Source organism: Plasmodium malariae, assembly GCF_900090045.1.
Source record: "Plasmodium malariae genome assembly, chromosome: 8".
NCBI lineage: Eukaryota > Apicomplexa > Aconoidasida > Haemosporida > Plasmodiidae > Plasmodium > Plasmodium malariae.
The window spans coordinates 1,545,402-1,569,901 of NC_041782.1; the positions used below are offsets into that span (position 1 = coordinate 1,545,402).

Consider the following 24,500-nt stretch of genomic DNA (forward strand, 5'->3'; position numbering starts at 1 on the left):
TAAATTTTAGAATAAAAAAATTTCACAAGTAGAATTAACATATACAATTACACATTCATAATTAACAATGCTTTCTTATTTTTATTCTGTATTAATAATTTAAAACATATTCACTATATATGGCATCTATATTTATGTAATATATTTTTAACAATATATATTCAAAAAATAAAAATATAATAAAACAGATCATATTTCTGCGCATTCTAAAAATTTTCCAAAATTTTTTTTAGGTACACCAAGTATAAATTTACACTTTTCTGTATTCCTATATTTGTATTTTTAAATTTGTTCATTCATGTTCATAAAAATAGAAAACAATATAAATATGTATTTATCAATTTTTACAATAATTTAAAAAAAGAGAAAAAGAAAAAAAAGGAAATAAGAACTAAAAGAATAAGCTTTAATTTTTACAAGAATTCATGTAATACAGTATAACATTTGTACATTTTAAAAATAAATAATTTCTTTAACTTAATGTTCAAACATTTTTTTTTTTTTTTTTTTAAATAATTTATAAATTAAATATTTAAAAACAAAAATTAATATTAAAAAAAAAAAAGAAAAAAAAGAAAAAAAATAGAATACATGAGTAAATAAAGGATGGCAGAAAATGCGTACACAACATAGTCATGAATACACTTGTAGACGTGCATGCAATAGCTTTAAAAATGGAATACATAATGATACTAGTAAAGTGTATATATATATATATATATATATTTGTATATGCACCTGCATGTACACGTACACGGATTAGTAACTATGCGCATGCACACGTATGTATATAAACGTATGTGTATTTTTGCTGACGGGGCACTTCTATTATTGTCAATTTCGTAGTTATGCTATAATATTTCTATAGTATTAAATAAATAATTAATATTAATACTAGAGCAAAAAATAATAAAGTCTAATAAGAATAGAAAAGAAAACTGCAAGGCTCTTAAGATAGGAAGAGGTTACTACAAACTAAGAGAACACGAAGTTCTTTAAAGAGATAAAAATTAAAACGAGTTATATAATTAAAAAGAAAATTCAAAGAAGTACTATTAGGTATGCATTTACATATGTATTTAAGTACATATGCACATATTTAAGCAAGTATATATATATATGTTTATGCTTTTATATCCATTTCTTTTTTTTCAATATGTATCACGTGAAATAAAATTACGCAGAATTAAGTAAATATGTGAACGTCTTTTGCACAATAAGTATGCGGGCATAAGGATCAAGAAGCAGACCAATAAACTATCAACTTGTTAACATTCCACATTCATAACGAAGTAGTAATAACAAAATTGGAGTAATAAAATTGGAGTAATAAAATTGGAGTTATAAAATTGAAATTATAAATTTGAAGTTATAAAAATGTAGTAATGGATTTGAATAAATTTGAATAAAATTGAATACAGTTGATGTAATCAATAAGTAGTGATAAAAATTATTGTCATTTAAAGATTTAGGTAATTCTTTAACTGAATCATGAAGAATCTATCATTTGTGTAAAAAAAGAATTAAACATATAAAAAAAAAAAATAATAATTTGGTTTTAAAATAATTATTAGTTTTATTTATTTTTACTTCTACATATTTAAAATTACAAAAAAATTAAATTAATAATTTAGTTTTTATTATTTTACAAAATGTGCATATCAATTGCGTACATGTATTTTCACAATTCTAATAGGAACTTCCTATAATAGGAGTACAACAACTATGCACCAAAAAAAAAAAAAAAAAAAAAAAATACCTGAAACACATCAAATACGCCAAACACACCAAATACATCAAATAAGCCAAGTACACTAAATACACTAAATTCCTAGTTATGCCCTGTCGATTTTTCACGTGCTTTATAATTAGATATATATAGACTTTCATTTTCATCTACATATATAAGAGACGTACATCGGTGTACTCAATAGGTTTGTATTTTTTCCCGTTTGCTTTTTCAAAAAATATAATAAAAAAAAATATTCTAGCATGCGCAAGTGTAAATGTATTTTATTTATTTATTTTTTTTTTTTAGTTATTATATTACGTACATACATGGATATACATATATATAAATATATATATATATATATTTATTTATTTATATCGCTACGTGCACTAAAAGGGAAAGAAATAATTTTATAAAAAAAATAGAATTTTTGAAAATACTTTATGCGAGGTAGAACAATTAGTGTTTGTAATTAACATTTGTAGATAACTCCAGTGAGACTAATTTTGCTTCTTTTGTCGTTTTTTTTGTCGTTTTTTTTGTCGTTTTTTATGTCGTTTTTTTTTTCTTTTTTTTTTTTTCTTTTTTTTTTCTTCTTTTTTTTTTTTTTTTTTTTTTTTCTTTCCCCTTCAAGTGGCCTTTTTATGCGCAAAATTTGCAATTTTTTAAAAAGGGAGAAACAAATAAATGTAAGGACGAACAAGTGCATATGGGAAAATATACAATGCATATGCATCATACATACATCTATATATACGTACGTATATATAAAAAAATAATGTTATCCATACAATTTTTGCTAATTTTAATTTTGCTTCTCATTAATCTGCTACGAGTATTTTTTTACCTTTTTATGTGCATTTATGTAAGGCAAAAGTTAATAGTTCTTTTATGATCAATTTTTTCGACTTGTTCCAAATTATTTTTAGAAAAAAAAAGTGTAAAATTACCGAGAAGTAAATTTACCGATAATGCTTCTTTCTTAAATTTTTAAAATTGCAAAAAAAAAAAAAAAAATTAAAATATACATAATATATTTCATATATATGCATATATATATATATATAATATATTACACTATTCTAAGTGTTACTGTTAAATTATAAAATAATTTACCCAAAAATTATTTCACTTTTCCCCTACTTAAAAAAGGAGCTCGTCGTTTTTACGCGAATTGTGCGCTTTATTCGACATGTACGTATGTATGTACATATATATATATATATATATATATATATATATATATATATATTTATATTTATATTTATATGTTTGTATTTGTTTCCTTATCTCTTTATTTTTTGTTTTAAATTTATGAAAATCTTGCAAATTCCTGTATGTTAAATGTGAAGATAAAAACAGCAAATACATATGATATTACAGGTAGGAAGAAAAGTCTTCCTATGTATGTATATATATAACCATACATACGTAAACAAGTATGTGTATATGAACGTATACCTATGTTCGTCGTGTGATATAAAATACTGCATTTAACTTTGCACTTTAAAAATTGCTTTTAACAAAATTAAGTTTTAATTAATTTATAAACTTCTCTCTGTTTTGGTTTGAATATTTTTTTTTTTTTTTTTTTTTTTTTTTTTTTTTTTGATTTTGTGTCTCTGTCAAACCATAATGTCAGATTAAGTGAAATGTCAAGCATATTTTATTGCTTTAATGAAACATTTTTAAAATGGGTTCTTCTTATTTGTACATACGCCCACGTATGAAAGGACTTTTTACCCTTCCAAGAAAAAACTAATTTAAAAAGGAAAAAAAAAAAAAGAAGAGGAGGAGTTGAACATTTAAATAAAGTCTCTGTACAAAGAAAAGAAAAAAAAAAAAAAAAAAGAACGAAATACACACCAATTTGGAACTTATACAAGTTCAAACGTTTAAAGTTACAGCTAAGGGAGAAACTTTTTTTTTTTTCTTTTTGAGGTAGATGATTTAATTTTATGGCTAGTCAAATCATGAAAGCTGACTTGTTCATGTGTAGAAAAATTTATATGATGTACATATTGTACGGTTAAATAAAAATTGTAGATATATAAATACACGTTCTCGTGTGAAGAAATAAGCACAAACATACATAAATACGTCCATAAGTACTCCTGTAAGTACGCTAATAAATACGTCCATGTGTTTAATTGTGTACGTTATTTAGCTCAAAATGCTCTTTGTAAGATTTAGTAGAAAAATGAGTTATTCTCCCCAGAGGGGAATAGAAGAGTTATGGAAAAATAGCTTTTTAGATGATGTTAGTATGAAAACGAAACTGGAGTATAGCAAAACAGGGGATGCATGGCCGTGTGTTTTGCTAAGAAAAAAAAGCTTTAACGATTTACATAAATTATACTATATATGCTTAAAAGAAAAAAATAAATTATTAGGGGAGCAATATTATAATTTTCAAAATAGTACGAAAATGATTCAACACGGTCGTTTAAAAAAGGTAAAATTAACGATGAAAAGAATTTTAACAGTGTTATCAAGACGAGCTATACATGAACAATGTATTCGAGCTAAAGAAATTTTAAAAAAGCAACAAGAGAGAGAAATATACGAGACACAGAAATTTCAATTAGAAGAACAATTACTATTTTTAAAGCATAAAATAAATATTTTAAGAAATGATTTTTCCTTAGAAAAAAATACTTTAAAACTATCTATCAGTAAAATTCAAAACAGAATTGATGAATTAAATATTGTACTTAATCCTTTACGAAAGGAAACGATGCATTTATTAAAACCACACTTCAAATATCAGAGAAAATATTCTGATTTGCCTGGTTTTATTTCATGGAAAAAACAAAATATTATTGCCCTTAGGAATAATATGAGCAAGTTGCACAGGTTTTATTAGCACATATAAATGTACGAAAAAAAAAAAAAAAAAAAAAAAGACAAACAAACAAATAAGCCTTTTGGTTTGTTTGGCATATGGAATAAGCCTAATTTCGTCCTTCGTTACATCAGTAAAACAGAACAAAAAGAAACGAAATAACATACAACAAAGCAAAATGAAATTATACTAATAGAGGGAATGTCGATTGTTTTGTTTTCCCCATCCCAGCTATTTTATACTGCCCATTTTGGCATTTATATCTCTGCTTTTGCATTATATTCCTTTCTTTTTTTTTCTTTTTTTTTTTCATAATCGAAATTTACAACGTGTATGTATGTGCATATGGTATATGTATATATATTTATTCACACCCTTATATATGGAACAATAAGGAGTACCATGAAAATCGAATATTTTTGAGTGATTTTTGCTAACACCTTTTAAATAAAAAGAATGTGCTCACATAATACTCGTAAAATTAATATAATAAAGCTCACACTAATTATAACAAACGGGCTAATATTTGTATTATATTTTTACGTTAACAAGGATATAAAAACTACCGAGGCTACTTGTAGCTGCTGGGGAGGAGGGGGCAAAAAAAACATAAGCATATACTATATTACATATATATATATATACACATAAGTACGTATATACATATACACGTATGCACATATGTATAAACGGACAACTGCAGTGAGCCCCTTTTCCTTCGATATATTTTTCTTCACTTTACATTCAGCTATATGGAAAATGTGTTCCTAGTACAATTTTTCTTTTCCTTTTTCTTTGCCTTTTTCTTTTTCTTTTTCTTTTTTTTTTTTTTTGTCAATTTTGTATTACTGTAACATTGTAATATTGCAGTGTTCCTATATTGTAATGCATTCCCGTTCAATTTTTTCCTTCCTTTCATGCCGATTCCTAATGCTCTTAACATATTTTTAAAAACACTGAAGTAATGCAATGTACGCTTTTGGTAATTATATATTATTATTTATTATTATTTTGTTAAGGAATGAATTGCAATTTTTACGTGAAATGCATGTATAATTTTTGGAAGTAGCTTGTATACGTAATAAATGTGGCTTCATTTCAATTTATTTCGTCATTATTTTTTATTTATTTTGTCATTATTTTTTATTTATTTTGTCATTATTTTTTATTTATTTTGTCATTATTTTTTATTTATTTTGTCATTATTTTTTATTTATTTTGTCATTATTTTTTATTTATTTTGTCATTATTTTTTATTTATTTTGTCATTATTTTTTATTCTTATTTTATTTTATTTTATTCTTATTTTTTTTTTTTATTTGGTGTTCCTCTCTCCTCTTTTTTTAAAAAATAAAATGCTGGCAAATGAATATTTACATTCAATGAAATAAAACTCATATGACGGGTTAACCCTCTCTTGCAAAAAAAAGAACAATCGTAAACATTGCAAGTAATCAAATATAACGTAAGAGATAAATTCAAGAATGTATTATCATAATTTGTAGCATTTTAAAAAAATATACGTATTTAACAAATATGAATTGGTGGATATATATGGCAAATTAAATACATTCGTTATACTTTTATATAGTGTACATGTAATTGTCGTGCCTTAAATGATGATTAGCAGATTTAAAAAAGAAAAATTGTAAATTTAGGGCTAAGAGCAAAATACACAAATAAAGAAAAATAAAAAAATAAATTCGTTTTATTATAGTGTAAAAATTTTTATCATATGATAAAAGAAAAAAGAAAGCTTCTAATTATTCTGTTCAAGTACGAAAACTATATTTACTGACCAACATAAATTGTGCAATACTGTAATAAAAAAGGAACAAGTTGTGTAACAGCATATGATCAAAAATAAAAATAAATACATATACATACGTAAATATACGTAAATATACGTAAATATACATACGTAAATATACGTAAATATACATAAATATACGTAAATATACATACATAAATATACGTAAATATACATTAATATACATATATATATACACATACGTATATACGAAGTTACGTTATTCGCTGTCAAAGAACAAATAGTTATAGTGAAAGAGAAAAAAGGAAAAAGGGGCTCACATTTCTGCCTTCCTTTTTTTTTATCTGAACAATTGCAAAGAAGAATAACCTATTTTTTACATAATACATATATGTATACTTATGTATGATTTTTGTTATATACATATATTTTTTTATGTGTAATAAGGAAATATTGTAATTGTAATATATTTTTTTTTTTTTTAATCAAGAGAAAATATGTATATCGTAATTTTGTCCATCTTATTATTATGCATTACATTTTTCAATGGACGTACATTTAATAACGCGTATAGCACGTCTAAAGTGAAGGAAAATGGTAATACTTTATACACAGGCTTTCGTACGAAGGAAGATAAAGAAAATTATGTAAACAATTTAAACAGTTTAAACAATTTAAATTCCTATAATTTAATTAATGCAAAAAAAGAAAAGAATGCTTTTAAAATACGAAAAAATATGAACAAATTGTATAATGCCTTATACCCAAGCGAAATAGAAGAAGAGCATGAACAAGTAAGAAATGAGAATGATACATATGAAAAAGACGAAAACAAAGTTTACAGTGGTAATTACGAAAAACATGGACCTCCATCTGTAGATAAAATAAGTGCAGACAATACAAGTAACAACAATTTAAAGAAGAATGATTTTAAAAGCAGGAATGTTTTTAATAAGGAAATGAAAAGTAATTTTATAATTGACGAGGATGGACTGGCAGTACACAATAAGAATGGGTACAAAGATATTGATTATGGTGATATTAATAAACAAAGAACTTTTGATATATTTGGTAGCAATGAAAAAGTGAAGAGTGAATCTAACTTTGCCATCGTGAACTATCTGAAAGACTTTTTTCAAAATTCTCCTTATATAAAAAATTTCCAAAATTTTATAGAAGTTTTTTTCAACAAATATGACCAACGTGTACTAGAGTCTACTGTTTTTTTTAATTTTGATGAAACATTATTTTAGAGTGCTTTTGTTCATGCGTTTCAATTGGTATTTGTCATTTTGCTGAAAAGCGTATAAACATGTGTGTATGCACGTAGCTTTTATATGTATGCTTATAAGTATTGCAATTATGTACGCACATATTTTTGTATATATGGGAAAGTCCCACTTAAGTGATGTTCCCCTTTAAGGGGGGAAATTGTTGCAATCTATTTGCGCAATTCGCAGTTAATTTCACCTAAGATATTGTAATATTTCTTTCATGCTTTTTTTCGTGCTTTCTTTCTCTCCATTTTTTATTCCATCTTCCATTCCATCTTTCATTCCATCTTTCATTCCATCTTTCATTCCATCTTTCATTCCATCTTTCATTCCATCTTTCATTCCATCTTTCATTCCATCCTTCATTCCATCTTTCATTCCATCTTTCATTCCATCCTTCATTCCATCTTTCATTCCTTCGTTTACCATTTCTTTTTCTTTTTTTTTTTTATTTTTCATTATTTTTGCACATATTGTAAGAACATTATCGAATTTAATGTTCTGTTAAATTTTTTTTTAAATGGTATTTTTAGTATATGCAGTTTTATTATTATTTTTAAAAGTTATAATGATAGTTGTTGTGGAAAAATATTAAAACTTCTTTCACCTTTACCTAATGCGAAAAGGAAAAAAAAAAAAAAAAAAAAAAAGGTGTACATTCAATACATGTAAAAAATATACATGAACTTACAACAAATGGGCCAATGTTTTTTTTTTTTTTTTTTTTTTATTAACACAATCGATTAGTAGTTATATATGTATAAATATACATATCTATATTGTGACTAAGTTTGTAATTTAATGCATTTTTAATTACCATCTTTTTTTTTGTATTGCACGATATGAGCAAATTTATCTTTTCGTTTTTTTTAAAATTATTTTTTCCTTCATTTTCGTTTACGCTGTTTTCTTTTCCTGCATTTCCTATAGCACCTATATTTCCTGCATTACCTACACCCTTTTTTCTTTTTTCGATATTACTACTGCTTCTAATAAAATCATCACTAACACTCCCAATTTGCTCCATTTTTTCTTGTACACATTTTTCAAAGGAAAAGAAAAAATCAGTATTCGTTTTTAATAAGTAATTTTTTACATACACGTGGATATGTTCATAAAAATTAGGAAGTGAACTAAAAGAAAACAGACAATTAAAAACAAATTTGTTTAAAGAAAGTATTTTATAATTCTGTATTTTTTTATGTTCTTTATGAGTTTTTTCATCTTCATTATGCATTTTTTTATTTTCCTTATGCATTTTATTATCGTCTTTATGAATTTTTTTATTTTCCTTATGCATTTTATTATCGTCTTTATGCATTTTTTTATTTTCCTTATGCATTTTTTTATCTTCTTTATACATTTTTTTATCTTCTTTACTAATTTGTTTTTTATTTTTCATAAAATTAAATAACCCTAATTTGACAAACTCATCGAAGGTAAAATATTCTATGTTCTCCAAATTTATTATTTTTTTTCCTGAACTGTTCAGGTTATTTTCTTCAGTACAGCTATAATAGCTAGCTGTTTCCGTTGTGTCAATAATCTCACATAAATTTGTGTCACAATTATTTGTTTTACATAAATTGTTAATTGGTGTATCATTTTTTTCAACTCTTCTGTATGCGTTCGTGTCAAAGCTTTTTGTTTCTTTTTTTATTAAATAATCATAAGGAAAGCGAAATTTTTTTAGTATTTCCAATTTTTCTCTCTTGCTTACTACTCCTTCACATTGTATCTTTTCTTCTATAATATTTAAATAATTCCGGATAACCTGACAAATTGTGAGACACAGACAAAATTGGATTTATCAAAAGCAATTGTAATCAGTGCACATCGCATAGGAAGCGGTGTAATATAGCACAGTAAAGCACAGGGGAAAACAAACAAGAAGCAATCACACACACAAAAGTAGACAAAAGCGGAAAAAAAAAATGTTTATAAAAAGACTCCAGAATAAACGGAAATGTTTGCATCATGTGTCAGAAAAGAAGTACCTACGATGTAATATTTTAATTTTTAATTGAATAGAAAAATTATCAATGTTTGTTCTTAAAAATAGCACAATGATTACATATGCGCATATATGTGGGCTTGTATGTGTGCACATATATACGTATATGTACATACATATATATATATATACATGCATAAGATATTTTTTTTTTTTTTTTTTTTTTTTTTTTTTATTGAGCAAGCCCAACCTTTTTCCTTGGACAGTCTTCCGTTGCCTTGGGATAGAAAAAAAAAAGAAGGAAAAAGAAAAAATCTAAAATGAAAACACGCTGATTTCCTTCCTTAGTGTTCTGATGAGGTACTTTTGAGGAGTCAATTCTTTCATGAGCACGTTCAAGAAGTGTAAACAAATTTTCTGAAACACTATATTCTTTAAAGTATGCAGTTAAAAGGTTTCTACCAAATAATATTGAAGCATACATTTTTTCCTGCTTCTTTTTTATAAAATGTAAACTGCAAATTATGTAGTTCCGTAGATCTTCTTTTGATATTACTGGGAAATCGTTCGCAAGGAATATATAACTTAAAACATTTTTTAAAAAAATATGTACATAATTTTTTCTCATAAATAATCCGTTTATTTCAGTTTCTTTATTGACATTACAACATTGTGTGTTTAAGTTTATCCCAGAAAAATCGTTTTCCAAATTAGGGTATGCATGCTTCTTCACTTTGCTAAAAGATTTTATCTCTTCCAGTGGGCATTTCTTTACTCTAATTTCCATATTATCAGTTCCTTCACTTATGTCTTTTCTCTCTTCAATATAACAATGATTAGTTCGACTATTTTCCTTTTGTACATGACCAGGTGAATAACCCACTTCCCTTTTTTTATTAACTACAAAATTAATTTTTCTTCTCTTCTTGTTAAATGTGCTTGAATAGTAAAAAGGAATATTATGGGTAAAATTTTGTACATACTTTTTTACTTGCTCACACATATGATTTGCTTGTTTATATATACACAAATAGTGTAAAGTAACAAAATCGCTGATGTAATTTTTTAAATCGTGAAATATGAAAAAATATTTTCTCAAGTTCATTAATGAATTATTAAGAAGAGAATACAATGTATATACAAAACGACAGTTATTAATAAAACAAAATTGTTCAGAAAAAAAAAATAAATGTTTTTCTCTTTTTGTATAAAAATTGTCTAAATTATGTGACTCATATATTTTTGACTTGTTTATATTTTTAGCATACATTTCTTTATCTTCTATTAAAAATTTGTTTATATCATCTTTAATAATTTTTAAAAAGGGGAAGCAATAATTTTCATTTTCATATATATAAAATTCTTTTTTACTTTTAGGAAAATAATTGAAAATTTGCATATTTCTTTCATTCTTAAGCTGCACATCATAATGTACTAAAGAATAAATAAACTCCCTTACAAAATAGTGTAAGTGTAGATAAAGTTGATGTTCAATATTAATTAAATAAAATTCTTGAAATGTAAGCAAAAATAATTGCATGGTAATAAATTTGTCTAAATACATTTTCTCTTTTTTCTTAGAATTATTTTTCCCTTCTAATATAGCTAGCCATATTCTTTTTTGAATTTTATCTAATTTATCCAAAATTAAAAATTTCACTTCTTCATTTTCATTTTCAAACATTCTGAAGTTATTGTAGAGTTGTATGAGTTTATTTATCTCCTGAACATGATCATCATTTATTAGATCTATAAATACATGGACATTCCTTTGTATATATTTCACAACACTATTTATGTTCTCTTCTATCAACCTTTTCCAAGCAAAAAGATTAAATAAATGTGTAATATATAATTTTGTTATGTTGCAATATCGTTCCATGAAATAATTAGCTAGCTGTTTGTCCATTTTGAGGTCGCGAATAAATTCTCTTATTTCGGTAGTATCCATGACTGTGGAAATCTTTTTTTGTTTATTTTTCTTCACACGAGTAGAAGTACTATTGTGAGAAATAACAACATCTGTTTTATCCTCTTCCTGAGAATTATCTACTGGTATATTTGTTTTGCTCTTCTCCTTTTCTGCTACAGCAAGAGAGGAACTTATGTATTTTTTTGTTTTTCTTTTTTCCCTTTTTTTATCCGTCCTATTACTGATTTCCGCTAAATTAACAATTTTCGAAACTAAATAAGTTGCTGACTTGTACATATATTTTTTTTTTTTTATCAGGTAAAATCTGGAATACCTGGAATATCTAGAACTTTTGTAGGTTTTTAAAAAATTTTCTATTTCTTTGTAATTTTTATCAAATTGATAGACTTTTTTCATTAAATGGAAATGCGAATGAACCCTTTGTTTGTTATATTTGTCATTCAAAATTTCTTTTTCTGAAAAAAAATTGCATTTTATATTTTTCTTATTCTTCGTGTCTTTCGAAGGATTGTATAAATTTATAATTTTGCAGTTTACTTTGTATTTTTTTTTCTTATCATTTTTAGAATTTAAAAATTCTGAACTATTTTCAGCTCTTCCAATTATTACTCTTTCTTCATTTCTCAATTTTATTACAACTACGTTGTTTTCTTCCTTTTCATTATTTCTTCCATTTCCACCATTACATTGCTCATAGCTTGTAATACTGCCATTATTGAAGACTTTCCATAATATGCTATTAATATGTTTATTAGTAGTATCTATATGTAAATGCAAATCAACCGCACCTAAGTAATTTTTGCTTTTTCTTCTGTAGTACAAATCTGCAATATTACAAATAAAATTTGAGAAAAATAAAATATTCTTCCTTTCTGTAATATTAGTAATAGTCTGTTCTTCTTCTTCTTCTTCTTCTTCATTCGGTTTCCCTGCACTTTGTTTCTCTGTACTCTGCTTCCCCAAAATGTTCTTTTCTACATTAGAAAGCTTATTAGAAGAATTAAACCTTTCACCATATTTAGGCTTTTCCTTTTCTGTCATACTTAGAATGTAGTCTTTTTTGTCTTGTGTATCCTCCTTTTGAGTTTTACCTTCATCGTACTTTTTTTTTTTTTTTTCGTTCCCTGGTATTTTGAACATTTTTGAGTCCACTTCCTCAGTGGGACTATTTTTCTCACTTGCCTTCTTTCCCCTAACCGACTCCCTTCCTCCCTCTTCCAAATAATTAATATGATGATAGACAAAATCATTGAAAAGAAAGAGCTTTTGCACTCTGAGCTCGAATAGGAGGTACTGTTTTAAAGAGAACAAAAAGTTAATAATAATATAACCGCGGTAATATCTGTCACATTTTCTTCTTTCCGTTACATGATCTGCATTTGCACTTCCATTAGCATTTGCACTTCCATTAGTATTTGCCTTTTTTTCTGTAAAGCTGTTTTTTGTTAAGTTGTAATTTTGTCCTCTTTTCTGGGCATGGAACAAATCATAATCATACTTAATACGGAGATATAATAAATCAACGTAAAGACAGTCCATACTACTCTTATATGTTTCTTTATTATCTAACTTTCTGCTTATGTTTTTCAACTTTTTCGCTATTTTTCTTTTTTTTTGTGACCTGTCCTTGTCTGAGTAGCAAGAAGAATTGCAGGACGTTAATGAGAACGTAGAGAGAATATAACGAGAACTTAACGAGAATATAAGGAGAACATAATGAGAACATAACGAGAACATAACGAGATCTTAACGAGATCTTAACGAGATCTTAACGCAATATTAACATAAACATTACAAGCATTTGCACAATCTCTTATATGATGTTTCCTTCTTTTTATTTTTTCCTCTCCCCCTCCCTATGGAACTTACCATTTTTACTACTTTCCCATGTACAAATATCGTCAACTTCCTTCCTTATCTTGTTCATATCGTACACTTTTAGAGAAAACATTTTTTTCAAATGTTTGGCTAGAAGTCTAACTTCTACAAATGAAGAGAAGGAAATTATTCCAATGGGTTGTAAAAGACTGTAAATTATTTGCATGTTAATGCAATCCTTTTTTATTTGTTCTTTTCACGCTTGTTCATACATTTAATGCGTACATACAGACAAGCGTGAAGGTATGCCTTTACCCAAACGTAGACGCCCCCACTCATGCACACAAAAATCAAGTGCGCACTTTTTCATGTTACTATATATATGTGTGTATACCGTTTTTCATTTTTCCCGTTATAACAATTCTCAGGGGGAATTTAAATTTTCTGTTAAATTTCTTCATATCACAGCTAGCCAAAAAAAAAAAAAAAAATTTAATTACATACCTTGTAATGATAATACTAGGGAAGAATAATATAAATTATATGGTAGAAAAATTGAGGTAACTAAATTAAGGTATTGCTAAGTATAACTATGCCTAACTACATCTTTTAAAAGTAGCTTTCCCTTTGTGATTTCAATCATTTTTGCGTACAAACCTTTTTCGTAATATTTTTAATATTATGTACTTTAAAATGCTTAACTCTTTTATATCTATACAAGAAAAATGTATATGTTGTATGAATTTTATGAAAGTGTGTGTAGAAGCTAATATGCTTAAAAATAAATTACAAAATTCATATTTTTAAATAATATATGACTTTTTTCAGTATCCTCATCTTGTGAAACGTGCAGGTACTTGTCACCCTAAAACGAAAAAGAAATTAAAATGGAAAATTAAATAAATGCGTAAAAGGAGAATTTAAGGTCGAAATTAAGGTCGAAATTAAGGTCGAAATTAAGGACAAAATTAAGGACAAAATTAAAGGAGAAATAAAAAAGGTAATTTAATGGAGTAGAGCGAAGAAGCGAAAATTATCCTTTTGAATAGAAGCAATTGCAGAATGATAGAATTCCCCACTAAGTGATCACATCTAACCATTCGCTCCATTATATCACTAATGTCTACTGGGTCAACTTGTTCTAATATTTTACTTCTATAACTCAGATAACCGTTTCCATATTGTATTCCCAATTTATCATTATCATATTCTTTTCTATTGATGTACGACCATTCTCCTTGCTTAGTCAGGTATTCCAGTAAATATATATATGCATATTTTTCTGTGCTGTAGTTTTTTTCTTTTCCTTAAAAAAAGAAGCAGCAATTTTAAAATAAGTAACTGGGTTGTTCCAATTATGCACACGGTTGTAGTCATTCACACACACATATATGTATGTTATTATGTATGCGCACATGTATGTGTTTATGTATGTATTTATATATATATGTATATATTTATATACGTATATGTATATATTATCGCGACGCATGTTTTAAAAAATTTAAGACTTCAAACCTGGAACATTTCGTAAATTTAAGAGGAAAAACTTATCTATTTTTTGTCTCTTTAGAAAGTCAAAATATACACAAAATTTGTTTGAGGATTTTCTACATTCCCTTGTATAATCTTTTATTATTTTTTCTTTTTGATTAATCACGGAGAGTGCATAATTTGCTTCTTTATTATGTGCATTGTTCTGAACAAGCTCATTTATGTTTTTTATTTTCTTAAGAAAAAACATTTTTTCTAAAAAAAATAAATTTTCATAAAAAAAATAGTCCCCACAATTAGATCCAAGTCTTACTATTTTTAAAGCAGCATTTATTATGTCTTTTATGATAACTTCCATTTTTTTCTTTTTCTTTTCGTTCTCTTTTTCCTGAAAGAAGAGGGGGAAAAACGGAATGGAAGGAAAGTGCATATATATGCACATATATATACGTTTGTGCAATCATTTTTTGCACAACACCGATATAGGTATGTTCATAAAATTTCACTAATCAACTTAATTGAATTACTAATTGATGCCTCTGATAGTTTTTATATTCCCTCTGGTTCCTGCTGTTCATTACTTTCTCCATTTTTTTGTCATACCTAAAATTGTTTACATATGTAAGGTCCAAAAAAAAAAAAAAAAAAAAAAAAAAGGAAATAAGTGCAAAATGAATGAATAGGCAAATGGGCGCTAATTAAAGAGGGGAAGAAACATAGAAAAAGGAGGTTACTTCTGCTTCAGCCTGTGGTATATTTTGTGGTTTTCTATCGCGAGCACCCTTTCCTAAAGATTGAGTAAAAAATAAAATGAAAGAACATATTTTGAAACTAAAGTAAAAACAATAATGTTAATTATTTTAAAAGTGCAAATTTGTTACCATATATTTATCCTCTTTATACATTTTGTAATTCTCCATAATTTCCAGTTTATAACTGTAAAATGTGTAATGTGTAGAAATTTAAGAATGAGAACAAAAAAATGTATATTATATATATAACGTAGCATAACATAGCATAGCATAACACTAATACAACATTATCATAACATTAGCACAACATTATCACAATATTAGCACAACATTATCACAATATTAGCACAACATTATCACAATATTAGCACAACATTATCACAATATTAGCACAACATTATCACAATATTAGCACAACATTATCACAATATTAGCACAACATTATCACAATATTAGCACAACGTAATGTAATGTAATTTCCCCTTTTTCCTCGAAGTACTTATGGGTACAAATTAATTTCTTATTGAACTCCTCTATGGAAACGCTTGGTCCATAATTGGATAAAATCTATAATAGACATAAATTCATAAAACTGTGCAAATATTGCTTTTTTATTTTTCTATTTTTCTATTTTTTTCTGTTTTTCTTTTTTTTTTTTTTTTCACGCTGTGCCTTTTATGTTTTAAGCTTCATACTCTTTCCAAATTATTTTGGTTGCAAGCACTGAACATGTTATGGTGAGAATTTATGAACATTATGTTCATATTTTTCAGAAATTTTTGATACTCTTCTTTCCATTCCTCAAGATTAGAACCTATGGTGAATTCTTCGAAATGATAAATATCTCCATGGTTTTGTTTTTGTTTTTTCTTTTGCATTCGTTTTTGTTTTTCTTTTATAAAAGCATTAGACTCTACAGAAAATTGAGGATCCATTTTTTATTTATCTATATATTCAACTTTTATATATATAGTCTCTTATATTTATGTACATTATTATTTTAACTAAATAAGAGATGTTTCTCTTCTTAAATTTTTTTTTTTTTTTTCATTATAACATTTTAATAAATATTTTTTTCCTTAATATTTATGCGAAGTTCACCCTTATATATTTTTTTTTTTTTTTTATGCATGCTCACTAAATGAAATTTGAATGTACGTTTATTATGTGAAGCTTTGTCATCTGCGTTTTGCGCAATGCTGAAGTGAAGCGAAAAGGAAAAAAGAAAAGAAAAAGAAAAAGCATCCGAAATAGGAAGCGAAAAAGAGAGAAAACGAAAGAGAAATAGTTAACAATATACAAATAAATTTCATTAGTCCCTCCTATTCATATATATATGTATATATGTATATATGTATATGTGTATATGCGTATATGTGTATATGCGTATATGTGTATATGTGTATGTGCACATATGTATACATACCCTTCAGTTTGCACGGGGAAACGTGTAAATTTGGCCTACTGATGCAATTTTATTTTCCAAGAAAAGTATCACTTCTTGTTAAGGCCTATTTAATGACAGCGATAAATTTTTTCCTCTATCATTCTTTGGAATAAAAACTTAGATTAAAAAAGGTAAATACATTAAAAATAATAATAATGATGAGGAGGAGGAGGAAGACTAAATAGTACAAACTATGAGCTAGTATGTCTAAAAATGTTGTCTAAATGTTTTCATCGTGTCTTTTTTTTTGAATCCGTTTTGAATTGGGGTTAATTTCGCCTTCACAAAATGTATACATATATGCTTGTATGTAAATGAGGACGTATGCACGTATATAAGTATGCATGTATGAATGTATGTATTATTATACGCATATATATAAATATATACATACACATAACGCACAAGTAAAATGGCTTCAAAGCAGATTTTTAAAAAAACAAAAGGTCGAGAATATATATGTAGGTCAAAATGTCCGAACTGCTTTTGTGAATTCATTCGATAATAAGGTCTTTTAATTCAAAATGTTAACTTACAGAAAACGAAATTTCATAATAAATTGATAATATTAAAAAAAAATGAAGTGAAACAAATTAAAACGTAACAAATGCAAGCGAGTTATTCCAAATCGTACAGTAGAAACATAGGGAAGAAACAAAGAAGCGAAAAATGTAAAACGAAAGCACAAAACAAAAGTCCAAATCAAAAAACTCAAAGCAATAGCGCAAAAAGAACACATCTTTACGCTTAACTTTAAAACATATTTGACAAGAAACAAAATGCTCCATCATGTAACGTAATACCTTCTAGTTTCTAAATAAAAAGAAGAGCATTAAATAAGCGAAACAACCGAAAGGGTAATATTTATAAGGCAGAATTCTAAGCATATTCATATGTAGACAGAGTTATCTATTTAGTTTTTCTTCGTTTTGGTGCAAAAAAAAAAAAAAAAAAAAAAAAAAAAAAGGTTGTCATATAATAAATTTCTCCTAATTCCACATCGGGTCATTCGCGTCAACAACTTCAAAATCTTCATTTTCTTGTTCATTTGAACCTTCATTATTTTCAACATTTTCAAACTCCATATTAGAACTATGTGGTGCCTCTCCCCCATTTAAAGCATTATACCCATATATTAATCCTCCAGCTGTTAGGGCTAATAGTCCGATTATACCTGCTGCTAGGGAAACCTTTTCACCTGTTCCTAAACCTTCGTTTTTATTTGCATCATTTTTATCCTTTCCCCCGCCGCTACTTCCGTTGCTCCCACCACCCACGTCAACTGACGCGCAAGCTGGAACATCGCACATTTCCGTCTCTTCAACTTTTATATTCTGCTGTTCACAGGTTAAACCAATATTCCCGTTCATATCTTGTGATGGGGGTATCAATTCTAAAGGTTCTCTCCTTCTTCTTGATCTGAATGATTCTATTCCACATGTTGCTGAACAATTTCCCCACTCTTCCCATTCATTACATAAAGCATCAATGCATTGATCACTGGGTGCAGGACATTCCTCTTCTCTAAATAATTTGTAATCGTTACAAAATGGAGATACTAATTCACTATTTTTTATATTTTTCAGTAAATCTAGTTTTCTCGTAAGTATTCTTTTATTTGGAATATGACAAGATGATGTCGTCGCTAACGATGTAGAGGACAGTGATTCAGATGGCATCCATCCAGATGGGGATCGCTCCGATCGTTCCTCCTTTTTGCAATCCACCCACGTTTCCCAGTCATTGCACTCCCCACCGTCACACAGGGGTAAATTCAAACAAGGTTCCGTCTCTACTTTATTGTAGTATTCTAAACACGAATCTTTTTCCTCTCCATCAAAATAAAGCACATTAGAAACAAAATGTCTTATTCTCATTCCAACATTACATGTTCGATCACATTCTGACCATTCTGTCCAATCACCGCATGGATTGTTCGTGCATGGGGTACCCTCATCATGTTCAACCTTATCTTGATAGTAATAATGGCCTTCGCATTCATCTAGTTCTTTTCTATATTCGATACTACGACTATTTGCATTAGTGACTCCTCCACCACCTCTGGTGTTACTGTTACCATTCCCTACAATTACATGAGCTCTTTGAACCCTTTTTCTAGGCCCACATGTTGCTGACCACTCGGTCCATTCTGACCAGTCAAAACATTTTTCATCTTCGCATCTAGGCACTGAACATACTTCTGTTTCTATCTTTTCAAACGTTTTGCAATGTTCATGTTGCTCATCAATGTCCTCTGGTAAAATTGTAAAAGTCCTTGATCTAATAGAATATCCACATGTCTTCGAACAAGAAGACCATTCTCCCCATTCGCCAATGTCCTCACATACATCTGTCGTAATTGTACCAGTGGAATCACAGTTTTGAACATTACATGCTTCTAATTCAGTTGAATTAAATTTTTTACACTCGTCACTATCTGAAGAGGTATCTCTACGTCTTATTCTTATACCATCTCCACAGGTAGCATTACATGGACTCCATTCCCCAAAATCTCCACACAAATCATTGCACTCTTCTTTTACAGGGCATTTTTTATATTCAATAGAACTCAAGTCCATACATGAACTACCGTATTGATCTCCAAGAAATCCTTCTTCTTTTAATGTATATGATGGTCCCTTTCTTTCTCTTTTACTAAAAGCATGATTGATATTACATGTATTATTATCAGGACATGGACTCCAGTCACCCCATTCAGAACATTCTGCATCTTCAGGGTATTGATTACATATATGGCTGCCCTCTACTTCTGAAGCAGATAGTAAATTTTCCCAAGATACTTTAATTATATTCTTACACTTGGACAAGGTAGATGCTTTTTCACAATCCCCAAGAATTTGATATTCCTTCTCATCGATAGTATCTATTGCATATACAAATAGATCTATTTTATTTATTCTTAATAAGGACATTTCTTTTCTTAATTCATTCAAATCCGTGTTTGATTTTCCTTCAACTAACATTATGATTAGTTTCCTTTTATATGTTGGTGCATTACTGAATACCTTTTCCCTCAGATATTTTAAATTATCTGCTATATCTTTTTTACTTGAGTGTGATATCAGTAGTTTGTTTATTTTACTGATAATTTTATTTTTTTTGTAACTTATTTTTTTATCTAAACTCCATTCTTGCTTAACTTTTTTTTTCATTTTTACTACAGTTACATGCGTTCTATATTTGGACAAATAATTTTGTTTAACTATTTGTGTAGCAAAAGGCTTTACATACCTATTCCATTGTTCTTTACTAATGTTTACCGATTGATCTAAGACAATAGCTATATCTAAAGATTTTTTACATATAGAATTACTATCACATACATCATCATCACATTCTTCACATGATTCATCCGAACAGGAGAAATCTGGTGGAACTTGTGTACCATCAGTGTCTATATCACAAATGTTTTTTCCTACAAAAGATTCGACAGTATTATTTATATCAGATGAAAGAAGAGATGTAATAAACACATTTGGACAGTCATTCGTATCTACATTGCATCCACCTGCAATGTATAATATTTCTTTAGGTAAGCTTTCCAATGCTACTATTAATAATTTCACTTTTTTATCTGCATAATTTTTTGACATATTTTTTAATGTTCCTTGTTCAGATATATCATTATTACTATTTGTGAGTAATACAGCAACTTTAGGAGCTTTTTCTCTATTCCCATTTCCAAAAGACTGTTTTAATCCTAGTTCTAACGCATTTGTAATGTTCGTTTTATTATTGGTATACCAATCATCTATACCATTTTCTAAAGCGTTTAGTAAATCCCCTTTATTATATGCTTTTGTATCATCAAAATTAGTGTTAATACTTTTTGATCCTAAATATATGGAAAGTGCTACATGAACATGTTGTTCACCTATATGGAAAATGTTAATTATATTTTTAGCATAATCCTTAAAATCATTTCCGCTTTTATAATTTTTTGCCCTTGTTGTTGATGGTACTCCAATAAACGTTAAATCGAAGTAATCTTTACAAAAACATTCATTTCCTATACACTGAGGGGGTGAAATGGAAGGGGGAGCTTCAGTTTCATCTATAGGACTCTCTGTATCACATATTTTATCAACCATTCCTTTGGATATATTTTTTATATTGTCCCAATCCGTTTTTATAGCAGATGGGCAATCTCCATTTGTTTTATGACATCCAGCCAGTAATCTTAAATTATTCATGAGAGCTCTACCAACACCTATCACCAACAATTTTACATTTTCTTTCTTATACAATGCACTTACATCTGACAAAATTGTATCACCAGATTTACTGTTATTACCATCAGTAAATAACATGGTTACTTTAGGCACATATAACCTACTATTTTTTTCATCTTTTATGTATTTTGCGTATTTTTCTAATCCGTATTCTAGTGCTTCTACTATATATGTATAACTTCCCGCCTTATAAGAGCTTTTTAGTTCTTGAACTTTCTGTGTTAACGTGTTCTTATTAGAACTTGCTTCATCAGAAAATTTAACAAAATCTCTCATATTTTTAGCGAATAGCATAATTCCAACATGCACCTTGCTATCAGAAACATCTAAATTGTCAATAATTTTTACAACAAATGGGAATACTTGATTTTTCCAATTATCGTAACCTATGCTTGCGGATTCATCCAAAATTAAAGTTAAATCATATATATTTTCACAAAGGCAATCATTTCCGCTACATGGATTAGATGGTGTTGGTTCAGGCTTATCAACTTCTGGTGGTGGTACTACTACTGACCCTGTATCACATATTTTCTTAACAAATACATTTGACATGACATTTAATTGACCCCATTCAGCCCTAATAATAAAAGGACAAATTTCATTATTTTGTGGACATCCGACTAAGATTTTCAACTTATTTTCATTAGCCATTGAGACTCCTAATACTAATAATTTTACTTTTTCTTTTCTATATAATAATCCGATATGATGTAATAGCTCATCTGATTCACTAGAATCATTACCATCCGTAAATAGCATTGTAATTTTAGGTGCCTTAGTTCTATTTGAAATTTTCATGAAATATCTTAATGCATAATCTAGACTTTGAACCATAAATGTTTTCTTTCCGTTTTTGTAATTTCTTTTTAAATCTTCTATTTTTTGCATTAAGTTCCCTTTTTCATATCTTGCTTTGTCAGAAAATCTAACAATATCTCTACTATGATCTGAAAAAAGCATAACTCCAACATGTACTGTATTATAGCCTACATTTAAAGATCGTACCATTTCCTTCGCAAATGGAACTACTTCGTGAGACCATCTAAAATCGCCAATACTTGCTGATTCGTCTAAGAGGAAAGTTAGGTCATAAAAATCTTTACAGTAGCAGTCTTTGAAGTCTGAACAAGGCAAATGTTCTGGCTCTGCGCTTCCTGGAGAACCGGGGTTGCTTTCTGGAGAACTTGGATTACCTTCTGGTGAACTTGGATTACCTTCTGGTGAACTTGGATTACTTTCTGGAGAACCTGGATTGCTCTCTGGAGAACTTGGATTACCTTCTGGTGAACTTGGATTACCTTCTGGTGAACTTGGATTACCTTCTGGAGAACTTGGATTACCTTCTGGAGAACTTGGATTACCTTCTGGAGAACTTGGATTACCTTCTGGAGAACTTGGATTACCTTCTGGAGAACCTGGATTGCTCTCTGGCGAACCTGGATTGCTCTCTGGCGAACCTGGATTACTTTCGGACGATCCTGGAGTTTCTCCTGTATCGATATCACATATTTTATCTGTAAGCACTTTCGTTATCCTAGTTAATTCTTCCCAGCTTAATTTCATAACTTGTGGACAATATTCATTTTCTTGACAACCAGCTAATAATTTTAAATTTGCTAGAGTAGCTTGATAAACTCCTACTACTATTAGTTTTACATTTTCTTTCTTATATAACAATCCCATATTACCTATATCTTTCATATTTTTAGAAGTTTCATTGCCATCCGTAAATAGTATCGTCACTTTGGGTGCATTTGGTCTACTGTTTGGATGTTTTGTGAAATTTTTTAGAGAAAATTCCAAAGTTTCGACAATACGTGTACCTGATCCTCTTCCATACTTGTCTGTTAACCCTTTAACTACATTTATTATGTCTTTTTTCATGTATCTTGTTTCTTGATCATAACTAACATCTGTTCTTACGTTTATGGAAAAACGAATAATTCCTACATGTACTTTATCTTTACTTATATTTAAATTATTTACAACTTGTTCTGCAAATGGAATAACATCTTTTTTCCATTTATTTTCTGTTATACTTCCTGATTCATCTATAATTAAAGTTAAATCATAATAATCCTCACAAAAGCAAGCATCACCTTGACAAGGGGTGTTTGGTTGTGCGGGCTCGGGTTCAGTCTCTGGCTCTGGTTCTGGCTCTGCATGACATATTTTAGAAGTCAGTTTTTTTGTTATATCGTTTATGGTTTCCCATTCAGCTTTCATAGAATAAGGACAACTGGAATTTTTATCACACCCAGCAATTAATTTTAAATTTTTATCTTTCGCTGCTGCGACACCAAGAACTAATAATTTTACATGCTCTTTTCGATAGGATAAGCCCATATTAAAGAGCTCTGTATCTTTTGCTCTAGTATCGTTACCATCAGTAAATAGTATTGTTACTTTAGGTGCATCCGATCTTCCTTTTATGTGCTTCGAATAATTTTGCATAGAGTACTTTAAAGCTTCTAAAATTTTTGTACCACTGCCATTACCATAATTTGTTTTTAGTTTATCTACTTTGTTTAAAATATCATCTTTTTTATAACGTGCATCTTCGTTAAATGTTATATAATCTCTATTTTTGGAAGAAAATAACAAAATGCCTACGTGCACTTCATTTTCACTAATATGTAAATCCTTTATAATTTTATCTGTAAACGGTATGACGTAATTCTTCCAATTTTTAATTCCTATGCTTGCAGATTCATCTAAAATTAAAGTTAAATCGTAAAAATTTTTGCAAAAGCAGTCATCATCACCTACACATGGTGGAGGTGGACTGTTTGCTAGAATATTAAATTGAAGAAAAGATTGTTTTATTAATTTTTTCTTTTTCTCGACTTTATCTTCATTCTGTGCTTGTACATTGGACTTTCTTGTTAATTTTACATATTTATTAGGTGATTCATCATGACTGCGCGTTGTTCTTACCGTGTTCGAATGCAGAAAAAGAGCGAAATAACATAATATGAATACAAATGCTTTGTTCATTTGTCTTTTACTTTGTTTTTAAAATAGAGACCACGTTTTTTTTGAACTTACATTTAAAATAAATAGAAAGTTGTAATATATAAAATGTACTAAATTACAAGTAACGAATAACAAATAAAGAGTAAGAAACTTGAACAAAAACAAATGTCTCTGGTAGAGAAACAAGTACAAAAAAAAAAATAAAAATACATATATATATATTATATATATGCACATATGCATATATT

General features: G+C 27.9%; 4 protein-coding genes across 4 annotated transcripts; 2 read left to right on the forward strand and 2 right to left on the reverse strand.

Moving 5' to 3' along the window:
• Nucleotides 1-3,905: 3,905 nt before the first annotated feature.
• Nucleotides 3,906-4,598, forward strand: PmUG01_08040600 (mitochondrial ribosomal protein L29/L47 precursor, putative; the record flags this gene model as incomplete). Its single annotated transcript, XM_029004576.1, has 1 exon — nucleotides 3,906-4,598. One exon carries the CDS (start codon nucleotides 3,906-3,908, stop codon nucleotides 4,596-4,598), a length of 693 nt encoding a protein of 230 aa, XP_028861252.1.
• A 2,247-nt stretch (nucleotides 4,599-6,845) lies between these two features.
• On the forward strand, nucleotides 6,846-7,601 carry PmUG01_08040700 (conserved Plasmodium protein, unknown function; the record flags this gene model as incomplete). The annotated part of the gene is made up of 1 exon (XM_029004579.1): nucleotides 6,846-7,601. One exon carries the CDS (start codon nucleotides 6,846-6,848, stop codon nucleotides 7,599-7,601), a length of 756 nt encoding a protein of 251 aa, XP_028861253.1.
• A 577-nt stretch (nucleotides 7,602-8,178) lies between these two features.
• Nucleotides 8,179-16,508, reverse strand: PmUG01_08040800 (conserved Plasmodium protein, unknown function; the record flags this gene model as incomplete). The annotated part of the gene is made up of 14 exons (XM_029004580.1): nucleotides 8,179-8,235; nucleotides 8,440-9,396; nucleotides 9,905-13,140; nucleotides 13,379-13,492; nucleotides 13,722-13,795; nucleotides 13,924-13,984; nucleotides 14,147-14,192; nucleotides 14,425-14,633; nucleotides 14,846-15,209; nucleotides 15,349-15,424; nucleotides 15,556-15,608; nucleotides 15,703-15,757; nucleotides 16,073-16,140; nucleotides 16,269-16,508. 14 exons carry the CDS (start codon nucleotides 16,506-16,508, stop codon nucleotides 8,179-8,181), a joined length of 5,610 nt encoding a protein of 1,869 aa, XP_028861254.1.
• A 1,501-nt stretch (nucleotides 16,509-18,009) lies between these two features.
• On the reverse strand, nucleotides 18,010-24,273 carry CTRP (circumsporozoite-and TRAP-related protein, putative; the record flags this gene model as incomplete). The annotated part of the gene is made up of 1 exon (XM_029004581.1): nucleotides 18,010-24,273. One exon carries the CDS (start codon nucleotides 24,271-24,273, stop codon nucleotides 18,010-18,012), a length of 6,264 nt encoding a protein of 2,087 aa, XP_028861255.1.
• Between the last annotated feature and the right edge of the window lie 227 nt (nucleotides 24,274-24,500).